This window comes from Periplaneta americana, chromosome 12 (assembly GCF_040183065.1).
Source record: "Periplaneta americana isolate PAMFEO1 chromosome 12, P.americana_PAMFEO1_priV1, whole genome shotgun sequence".
NCBI lineage: Eukaryota > Metazoa > Arthropoda > Insecta > Blattodea > Blattidae > Periplaneta > Periplaneta americana.
The window spans coordinates 135520551-135532168 of record NC_091128.1 but is presented as its reverse complement, the minus strand read 5'-3'; the positions used below and the strand labels follow the sequence as shown (position 1 = coordinate 135532168).

The window sequence follows — 11618 nt, the reverse complement described above, 5'->3', positions numbered from 1 at the left end:
GATGTATATAGATCTGTTTTGCAGTAAAATTTTCTCCTGAGGCCAGGATCGCTCGTGCCGGGTTTGGCTTGTGATGTATATAGATCTGTTTTGCAGTAAAATTTTCTCCTGAGGCCAGGATCGCTTGTGCCGGGTCAGGCTTGTGATGTGTATAGATATGTTTTGCAGTAAAATTTTCTCCTGAGGCCAGGATCGCTTGTGCCGGGTCAGGCTTGTGATGTATATAGATATGTTTTGCAGTAAAATTTTCTCCTGAGGCCAGGATCGCTTGTGCCGGGTCAGGCTTGTGATGTATATAGATATGTTTTGCAGTAAAATTTTCTCCTGAGGCCAGGATTGCTCGTGCCGGGTCTGGCTTGTGATGTATATAGATCTGTTTTGCAGTAAAATTTTCTCCTGAGGCCAGGATCGCTCGTGCCGGGTCAGGCTTGTGATGTATATAGATCTGTTTTGCAGTAAAATTTTCTCCTGAGACCAGGATCGCTTGTGCCGGGTCAGGCTTGTGATGTATATAGATATGTTTTGCAGTAAAATTTTCTCCTGAGGCCAGGATCGCTCGTGCCGGGTCGGGCTTGTGATGTATATAGATATGTTTTGCAGTAAAATTTTCTCCTGTGGCCAGGATCGCTCGTGCCGGGTCTGGCTTGTGATGTATATAGATCTGTTTTGCAGTAAAATTTTCTCCTGAGGCCAGGATCGCTTGTGCCGGGTCAGGCTTGTGATGTATATAGATATGTTTTGCAGTAAAATTTTCTCCTGAGGCCAGGATCGCTTGTGCCGGGTCAGGCTTGTGATGTATATAGATCTGTTTTGCAGTAAAATTTTCTCCTGAGGCCAGGATCGCTTGTGCCGGGTCAGGCTTGTGATGTATATAGATATGTTTTGCAGTAAAATTTTCTCCTGAGGCCAGGATCGCTTGTGCCGGGTCAGGCTTGTGATGTATATAGATCTGTTTTGCAGTAAAATTTTCTCCTGAGGCCAGGATCGCTTGTGCCGGGTCAGGCTTGTGATGTATATAGATATGTTTTGCAGTAAAATTTGTTCCTGAGGCCAGGATCGCTCGTGCCGTATTTGGTTTCAGCATTTCCTGTATTTTCGCGGGCTTTGAGCTTGAGCTTAAAACGTTGTAGCTGAGGCACAATTCGTCTGGCCTCGTGGCCTGGTCAGGTTTCACTCCTCCCATCCATGGGCCGGCCTCAAGGGTAGAGTGGGGTGAGAATAGCAATGGTGACTTGTCTTCCTAAATAGGCCATAAATAACAAAAATTCCAGCTCTTTGGCAGGCAGAGACCCACACTATTCTCTCTCCTTATGTCTTAGTTTATGACTTAAGCGAGGATGTACTTCGTGGTACAGTAGTGAGTCTGGGCCAATGTTGTTATGTATTTCGGGAAAATATAAACAAACAAATGAGAGAAATAATGCTGGTGTAGTTAATTCATTGTTAGAGTGTCCTTTTTCGAGAAGAAATAATATTGAAAGAAAGGAAGTTTTAAATAAAGAGAGAGTCTATCGAGATACCTACGACATCGCTGACAATTTTTCTGACAGATAATCTTAAAACGCGAGTTTCTATTGCATCCTGGTATGGGCAACATAAATAGTTAAGTGGTAATGTGGTGCAAAATAAACTTCTCTGTTGGCCTTGTTTGTTGCTGTCAAGGGAAAAAAATAAAAAGAAAAGAAAGAAAGGGGATTTACAACACATAATATGGGTTGCTTCATCACACTGAAACAATCACTGAAACTCGCAGCATAACAGCTTATTTGGTGAGTGAAATTATTATTTTTCATTAATAGTAATAATAGGCTAATAATAATAATAATAATAATAATAATAATAATAATAATAATAATAATAATACAGTAATAATAATAATAATAATAATAATACAGTAATAATAATAATAATAATAATCATCATCATCATCATCATAAATAAACATTTCCTATCGGAGGCCCTTAAACTAGTTTCATCTGGCCTCACCGAGGATTTCGATCACCGGCCGCTACTGCTGTGAAGTAAAAAGACGAAAGAAGACCTCTGCGCAAATGGTGTGTGGGAGGGCTAGGGCCAATGATTGTGCTTTGGGGGAGGCATTGCTTAAAGGAAGCGACAATCGCTTGCAGGCGGGGATAATTTCTATCTGAACTCTACTCTACTTTCTACCACGAGCATCTTACCTCTTACGGACTCGAGCTGATGCTGCCCGCAATACACTCCGGCACAGATAGACTATGCCCCCACTATGCGCGAAGTTACTCCACAGATTTCTGGGACCCCTGATTACGGTTATACGTAATCAGACCGTAATCAGGGCTGGGACGGACCATAGTTCTTTGCTACAGTTGGAAAAGCAGTGATATTTTAATTTCTACATGCCATTACAATTATTAGCACCATATCTAGATAACATTAGAGTTATGTGAAATCTTATAGAAAAACGAATATTTATTTAGAAATTTCAGAGAAAATATACAAATTTAATCTTCTAACATTACTTTTTAAGTTCCATTACATTTCGAGAGAATTTCGATTATCGCCGCTAAGTAACCCGAAGCCTCAAATTCCGCTAAGGTTGGGGACACTGGTCACAGATCACACTTTATCTTCGAAGTGCTCGGAGACTTTTACATGTCCAGTCTGCCACAAAACAATGTCGAAATGTCGCTACAGCCCTGACGAAATTTCGCTACGTTTTGCTGCACAAATAAAAAAATAAATAAATAAACGGACCACAGATTTTATAAAATCTACAGAATATAATATATTATTGACCAAGTTCAATGTTGTTCAAATCATTTATGTACGTATCAAGAGTGCAACAAATTGAGAATTTAAACTAATTACCTTCAAATGATGCTGATGTTTTCTGAAGACTGTGATGAAATAGAACCGTGAAGGGGAAATAAAAAACACATAAAAGTAAAGCTGGCAATCGTGTGTTGTGATAACCTGTGTGAGCCTGAAAGTAGTTTGGGGACAGTGTTGCTAATATGGTGATTTTGCCACCAAGTCTGGTTTTTTGGTAAGCGATTTGGTAACAACTCTGATTACGATGTGATCAGGGGTGACAAGAAATGCCATTTAGCGACATGTAGAAATTCTGGCGTTTTTAAAGGACGTGTAGTCATAAATCTGGGGTTTGGACGCACAAAATTAATATTTCATTTATTCTGGTTTTTAATTCAATTAACCTTAAATCTTAATTATTTGGGAAAAGATTGACATTACTTAGCGTTTCAAAATAATGTGCAACGTCCTCATGTGAAGTTTCCCCTCTCCATCATCAAAGTGATTGCATGACTTCAGAATAAGAGTTGAGCCATGGCATTGGTCATGAAAATGAGGAAATAGGAATTAGGAACAAACAGGTACAGAAGTCAGACTTTTTTGAGCTTGCTACACCTGCTTTATCATTTCCATGCCTCAGGCTGCAGTGCAAGCCTTCGGGACCCTACTCCGTACAAGGTAAAAAAAACTCTTCCACATTCAAATGGCGTATTGAACGCGTGTTCAGTGTAGCGAATTTGACCAAATATAAATTGCGAAATAGAATGAAAATTTAAACACTTCATTCTAATATGAGTATTAAATTCGACTTGAAAATAGTCTACAAATGCTGCCATAACTAGACCTACAGTTTACCAGAACATGTAATTATTTTTATTTTAGTAGGTTATTTTACGACGCTGTATCAACATCTTAGGTTATTTAGCGTCTGAATGAGATGAAGGTGATAATACCGGTGAAATGAGTCCGGGGTCCAGCACCGATAGTTGCCCAACATTTGCTCATATTGGGTTAAGGGAAAACCCCGGAAAAAACTTCAACCAGGTAACTTGTCTCGAACCCGGGTCACCTGGTTTCGCGGCCAGACGCGCTAACCGTTACTCCACAGGTGTGGACAACAACATGTACTTAAACAAATTGGTACTCACGCCGGCAGCGTCTGATTTATGAATAATGGGACGTATCTTTTATTTGTATTTTAACACAAATTCTCCCATATGAGTAAAATTAATACAATTTTGGTGATTTTTATACTATTATTTGGTGACATTTGATTTGACGAGTTGGCAACTCTGTATGGGAATCGTTTGTAGTGTGCGTATCAGATAGGCTGTATATGGTTGACGTTGATAGAAAAAGAGTTATACCTAGATTGTTTTGGATATGGGAGTGTAAACATTTGGTATTATTTTAAAGGATCAATATAACTGGTAAATTTTCTTTATATATTTGAATGAGTTGTAGTTAGTTGCACGAATTAATATTCCCTTTCTAGGAATTCACCTTAACCAGATGTGGTCCAAATTTTAGATTATGAGTTACATTGCCAGCTGATTAGTGCATGTCTCGTCAAATTTTTAACAGGAGTGATGAGTGGCCATCAAGACAACAGAAGTCCAGGACCAATCCCTCCACGTTGGTTACATTGTCCGAGGAAAGCTTCAGATCTGGTGGCTAACAAATTTCTTGCATTCAAAACTCCTCTCAGCTCACAGTATGATGATCAGGTTCCAGAGGAGAGTCGTTTTCCACCCAGCATGATCTTCCAGTCAATGAAAAGTTACAAGGTATGTTACCTCTCTCACTGCAGCTTTACCTTTGAGTAACAATTGAATTTGTATTGTATTTTTCACTGTACTAGGTTATGTTGATAAACTATTTCCGATACCAGTACATTATATACCTTAGCGATAAATGCAGATGTCGTTATTTTATGCAATACGTAGTAATAAAGAGGGTGACTGCAAGAAATAGGCTTTTGCTTATACAAATCTTGGCTAAATCTGAAAGAACAGAACGGCAGTATGGGACGTTATCCCCATTCTCGCCGCACGCTCACCACACGGCAGCTGCTCTCTGTCTATTGTCTGCCCCCGCCTCGGTGGCTCACTCCCTAACACAACAAACCTGCGTCGTGCATTCGACATTCACGTATAAGCATAATAGAACACACAAATCTACGCCCGCCAAAATGAAATGTGCATTCGACACTCACGTACTTGGCATAACACAATACTCATCTGTGAACGTAACACTCCCTCACTCGCAGATTGTATTCCATACACAATAGTCACCAAAGACATGTGCAACGTCACACATTACATTCCTACAATACATTACGGTACTCCCCATTGAACAGGTCTGCAGAACCCGTAAGTAGGGGAGATATGACGTCAGCCTCACTCCACTTCTATTGGAGATGATCGACTTCTGCATAGAGTTGTTTACGTTCTTAGCATGTGGAAAGTCTATCAGTGGCGGCACTGTTATTTTCAAAAAGGATTATAATAAAGTCATCGTATTTATAATGCGTTATGTAGTTTGAAGATTTACGATTGTGCTAGATTTCCTGTCTGTAGTTTGTTTCTTTGAGATTTCTTTGCATCTAGCCTGCTTTAGATTTTCCAAAACTTTCGTCCTCTCATCACCTACGGAAACATAAATTTGTAGCATTTAAGTAATGAACCTTGAAAGTTTAATATAAATGTCACTATTCATTTCATTACAAAATGAACACAACAAGTGGTCCTTAATTTAACAGTATATAAACAAATCAATATACAGATCGTAATAATGAACTTACCTGAAAGTTTGTCTATTCCATAATCCTTAATATGAACTTTATTGAAATGTCGTTTAATATTGAAATGATTAGTAGAAATAAATTGGATGGGACACAGTAAATAAGCAATTCTTTCGTCTTCAACAAGAAAATAATCATATTCCCATTTCCTTTGGAAGTTGTATTTCTTCACGGTTTGGATTTTGCCATGTTCCAGTTCTCTTCAAACTGCAGTATGCATATTGTATACCTGCCGCCACGAGGATGAATGTTGATGTAGTGAGTGGAACTAAAATGCTATGACCACACTGATTGAAAAGGTGGATGAGGTAGGAGTAGTACGAAGGCAATTGCTCTGAGGAGCTACAGTTCTGCAGATCTGCCATTGAACATGAGTAGATTCATTTTTCCCTATTTCATCAAGTCGTCTCATAGCCGAGTGGTCTAAAGCATTACCAATAGCGTGTGTGAGTTTCATAGGCAACTTCAACTGATAGAATCCCAGCATAAGCAAAGAAATGAGATAAAAAAAGAGAGAGATAAGAAAGAAAGGGAAACAGAACGGAGTTTTCGTTTTGCTTCGTAGATGGCGCTTTCAGTTTCACTTTTGTCCCTTAGGTGTCACTCCCCATGTATGGTGGGTCCCTATCACCACGGCATGGCGCGTCCTCAGGTTGCGGATAGAGGAGACGGCCTCCAGATATGGAGGGTAGCTGCGAATATATTGAATAAGCAGTCGTGGACAGCCGATAAGGGGTGGTCCTCCAGCTTGGGGGTTGGGCGAAGGGCTAACAACCCATCACCGTAAAAAACAGCTTGTTACGAATTCCTACAGTAAGCCTCGGAATAGGACTGATTCTCTGGCACGACCACAGCAAAGGAATAAGGTTTTGAGATTTGGCACTTGGAACGTAACTAGTCTTTATAGAACAGGAGGGGTAACATTAGTAGCAAAAGAACTAGCTAGATATAGAATAGACTTTGTGGGAGTACAAGAGGTTAGGTTAGATGGGAATGGCATATCACAAATAGGAGATTACTTGTTGTATTATGGGGAAGGAAACAATAATCACCAATTAGGAACAGGATTCTTTGTACATAAAAGAATAAACTCAGCAGTAAAAAAGGTCGAATTTATCAGTGACAGGTTATCGTATTTAGTACTTAAGGGTAGATGGTGCGACATCATAGTTATAAATGCTCACGCCCCTACAGAAGAGAAAGACGACTATCTAAAGGATAGCTTCTATGAGGAATTGGAACATACTTTTGATCAGTTCCCTAGATATCATATGAAAATTTTATTGGGGGATTTCAACGCTAAAGTAGGACGGGAGGATATTTTTAGACCAACTATTGGAAAAGAGAGCCTACACGCAATTAGTAGTGACAATGGAGTTAGATTAGTCAACTTTGCCACATCGAAAAATTTAATTGTCAAAAGTACAACATTCCCCCATAAGGATATACATAAAAATACTTGGACTTCTCCAGATGGATTGACACACAACCAAATAGATCACATCTTGATAGATAAACGGAGACATACTAGTATAGTAGATATTCGAACTTTCAGAGGTGCAGACTGTAATTCTGACCATTATTTGGTGATTGGAGAATTAAGAGAAAGATTATCAGTAGCCAAGCGAGTAGAGCAACAAGTTAATATTACTAAATTCAATATTTTGAAATTAAAGGACGAGGAAGCTAAGCAAAATTATCAGGTCGAAATTTCGAATAGGTTTGCCACTTTAGAAAGTTCCGACGAAGTTGAGAAAGAATTAGATGTTAATAGCGTGTGGGAAAATATCAGAGATAGTATCAAAATTGCAGCTGAGCAGAGCATAGGTTATTATGAAACTAAGAAAAAGAAACCGTGGTTTGATGAAGATTGTTGCATGGTAGTAGAAAGAAGGAAACAGGCAAAATTGAAATTCTTACAGGATCCAGTTGAGGAGAATAGAGATAATTATTTCAATGAAAGACGGGAAGCAAGTCGTACACTTAGGAATAAAAAGAGAGGTTACTTGAAGGAAAAACTGAATGAGGTAGAAACAAATAGTAAGAATAAAAACATTAGAGATTTATATAAGGGTATAAAGGAATTTAAGAACGGATATCAGTCAAGGGTAAACGTGATCAAGGATGAGAATGGTGACTTGCTTGCAGACTCTTCATCAATCCTAAACAGATGGAAAAACTATTTTGCGCAACTACTAAATGTACATAGGCCAAATAGAAATGATCGGGATGATATTGAAATACAAACTGCTGAGCCATTTATACCCGAACCCACGATTTCAGAAGTCGAAATTGCGATAGAAAATCTGAAAAAGTACAAGTCTCCAGGTATCGATCAAATTCCAGCAGAATTAATACAAGAGGGTGGAAGTGCATTATATAGCGAAATTTATAAACTTGTACTTGCTATTTGGGAAAAGGAAATTGTACCAGAACAATGGAAGGAGTCCATAATTGTACCTATTTTTAAAAAGGGGGACAAAACCAACTGTGGTAACTTTCGAGGAATATCACTTTTGTTGACGTCGTACAAAATTTTGTCCAATATTCTTTTGAGGAGATTAACTCCGTACATAGATGAAATTATTGGGGATCATCAGTGCGGTTTTCGGCGTAATAGATCGACTATTGATCAGATTTTTTGTATTTGGCAGATAATGGAGAAAAAATGGGAGTATAAGGGTACAGTACATCAGTTATTCATAGATTTCAAAAAGGCATATGACTCGGTTAAGAGGGAAGTATTATATGATATTCTTATTGAATTTGGTATTCCCAAGAAACTAGTTCGATTAATTAAAATGTGTCTCAGTGAAACATACAGCAGAGTCCGTATAGGTCAGTTTCTATCTGATCCTTTTCCAATTCACTGCGGGCTAAAGCAGGGAGATGCACTATCACCTTTACTTTTTAACTTCGCTTTAGAATATGCCATTAGGAAAGTTCAGGATAACAGGCAGGGTTTGGAATTGAACGGGCTACATCAGCTTCTTGTCTATGCAGATGACGTGAATATGTTAGGAGAAAATACACAAACGGTTAGGGAAAACACGGAAATTTTACTTGAAGCAAGTAAAGCGATCGGTTTGGAAGTAAATCCCGAAAAAGACAAAGTATATGATTATGTCTCGTGACGGGAATATTGTACGAAATGGAAATATAAATATTGGAGATTTATCCTTCGAAGAGGTGGAAAAATTCAAATATCTTGGAGCAACAGTAACAAATGTAAATGACACTCGGGAGGAAATTAAACGCAGAATAAATATGGGAAATGCGTGTTATTATTCGGTTGAGAAGCTCTTATCATCCAGTCTGCTGTCCAAAAATCTGAAAGTTAGAATTTATAAAATAGTTATATTACCGGTTCTTCTATATGGCTGTGAAACTTGGACTCTCACTCTGAGAGAGGAACATAGGTTAAGGGTGTTTGAGAATAAGGTGCTTAGGAAAATATTTGGGGCTAAGCGGGATGAAGTTACAGGAGAATGGAGAAAGTTACACAACACAGAACTGCACGCATTGTATTCTTCACCTGACATAATTAGGAACTTGAAATCCAGACGTTTGAGATGGGCAGGGCATGTAGCACGTATGGGCGAATCCAGAAATGCATATAGAGTGTTAGTTGGGAGACCGGAGGGAAAAAGACCTTTAGGGAGGCCGAGACGTAGATGGGAGGATAATATTAAAATGGATTTGAGGGAGGTGGGGTATGATGATAGAGACTGGCTTAATCTTGCACAGGATAGGGACCGATGGCGGGCTTATGTGAGGGCGGCAATGAACCTTCGGGTTCCTTAAAAGCCATTTGTAAGTAAGTAAGTAAGTAAGGTGTCACTCTACCCTAAACCCCTACTTTCCACTCTTTCCCGCTAGAGCGTCTGGTGAACTAGTAGAGGAAAAGTGAAGGGGATTGTGGGCGGAGTTTGTACGTTCTGTTCTTTCAGATTTTCCCCTAACCTTTCGGGGAAACTAGGGCCTTTTCTTTGGAGTAACTAACCAAACTATTCGTCAGTATACACAGTTTAACACTTATGCCAAGTCTTGCTATCCGATTAATGTTCCAATTAATCTGTTTCGACCTGTTTCCTCACGTTAAAAGTTATCCTGTGTGAATGTTTTACATTTCCTTATTAGACCTATAAGAAGAAAACAAAAGCTGACATAGCCTAAAAATGTTAGAGATTTCCTCTGCTACAGAGTTGTTATTGGTTTGGAGCCTTTCTCTAGCACGTGACTCTTTCAACTTGCATTTTTCTAAGTTCTACGGTGTGGCAATCTGTGACAGGTTAGGTTATTTTTTTTTTATTTTAGTGGGTTATTTTACGACGCTTTATCAACAGCTTAGGTTATTTAGCGTCTGAATGAGATGGTGATAATGCCGGTGAAATGAGTCCGGGGTCCAACACCGAAAGAGGTTAGGTTAATTTAGGCTTTAGCATACCTAGCATATACGAATCTGTGACAGGTTAGATTAGGTTAGTTTTGGCATTTTGTATGCTTTGCATATATTAAGTGAAGGAAAATGTGCGTTTCGCGTTTTTTAAGTGTTCTCCCTCTTTATTTCGGTGTTAAATAAGCCTAATCTCTTTCAGGTTAACCTAAACCGATCAGTTCTTTGCAACTTTTAGCTATTTTCTGATATGTTTTCAAGTCAACTGACGTCTTAAATTAATTCTTCACATTCAAAGCTACTTTCCCTTTGAAAATTAGAGTATTTTCCCACTTTTTCGTCAAAAAACCTTCAATGTTGCGTACTGTAGAAAACTCTGGTTTGGTTTACTGGCCTTATGGCATGTGGCCCGGTCAGTGCTAGTTTACAGTTTGCCGCCAAAACTGCTTACCAATTTCTCTTCACATTGGATGCTCCCATGCGTGTTGTGCGATTGTTGTGAGTGTACTTCCATGTTAGATACCGCATAGAATGGCTCGCTATTTTACTCTAAGAAGAAAGAGTATTTGTGTGCAAGACATATCGTCGTGTGAATGCAAGAACTGGATAACTTGATTTTTCATATCTTGTGACATTGCCTATTTACTTATTTATTGCACTAAGGAATATGTCTCGTTTTCATTCACCTATTTGTTATATTGGAAAATAGATGTCGCTGGTATCGTTCAATCAGTTACCAAGTTCTTGCATTACATTTTGTGCGATTTTTGCTATGCTGTAAAAGAGGTAACTAAAAAACGCAAATTTCGAGTTACCTCGTTCTTGCATTCACACGACGATATTATAAGTAGGCCTACGAATTGGCTTGCTGGGTCTTTGCAGAGAGTATTGCGAAAGTTTCCGAATACTCGACTGCCGACAAGGCAGGCAGTATATAAGTTAATGGATAATTTTGAGAACACGGACTAGGTGTTAATCCAAATATGGCCTGGAAATATACCAGTTTTAACACAGGCTAAATTAGATGACTTTGGTGCTATCATGGATAAATATATAATAGGACGCGAAACTGCGGTCAGCACCATCTGGCGGCGGGGGGCTGAAATAAGATGATCAGTGCCCAACATCATAGGTGGTGAACATTAGAACTACGTGTTGGGTACATTACCCAGAGTTCTCTATTTATCCGTTCGAGATATTGCTCGAAGAGACAAGATGGCAGACAGAAACTTGCTAATAAGTGAACATAAAGTGATACTACGTGTGTATAAGTAGTGTATGTTTAAACAGTGATGTTTATGGACGTTGTAAAAATAGTGTTGTTGAATGTATTGTAAAGTAATAGTAATATAATAAATTGAACTATCTAAGTAGTTCTTGCAGATTTTTCCATTGTGCTGTACAATAAATACCCAAAGAATACAATCCCAATTATCTAACCTTTTACTTTATTTTTTGTCTCTGGTTATATTTTAATTGGGTAGTGTAAAATAGATCGTCTCTTTTATCTTCCTGTTGGCTCCGGTAAGAATTTTCAGTAGAAGTTGCTGTGAGGAATAAAAATGTAAATGTTTTATTTCAAATTGGGTTAGTTTTGAATATCGATGAGGGTGGGAGGGAATACTT

General features: G+C 38.6%; 1 protein-coding gene and 1 long non-coding RNA gene across 4 annotated transcripts in view; one reads left to right on the top strand and one right to left on the bottom strand.

Moving 5' to 3' along the window:
• Positions 1 to 11618, top strand: part of mRNA-cap (mRNA capping enzyme) — a 75038-nt gene that overhangs the window by 2310 nt on the left and 61110 nt on the right. For 2 of the 3 annotated variants that reach the window (XR_011335323.1, XM_069842103.1), the window contains exons 1-2: positions 4091 to 4223; positions 4378 to 4580. Coding sequence is in view for 2 of the 3 variants with exons in the window: in XM_069842103.1 (XP_069698204.1) it covers positions 4383 to 4580 (198 nt within the window). In the remaining variant the exon portion in view is untranslated. Of the gene's footprint in view, positions 1 to 4090; positions 4224 to 4377; positions 4581 to 11618 lie in introns of those variants that run through there. The other variant, XM_069842104.1, reaches the window with a different exon arrangement.
• On the bottom strand, positions 1903 to 2958 carry LOC138710083 (uncharacterized). The gene is made up of 3 exons (XR_011335053.1): positions 2851 to 2958; positions 2519 to 2702; positions 1903 to 2342 (listed from the first exon to the last, which is right to left on the bottom strand). It is a non-coding gene; the product is annotated as an uncharacterized lncRNA (long non-coding RNA).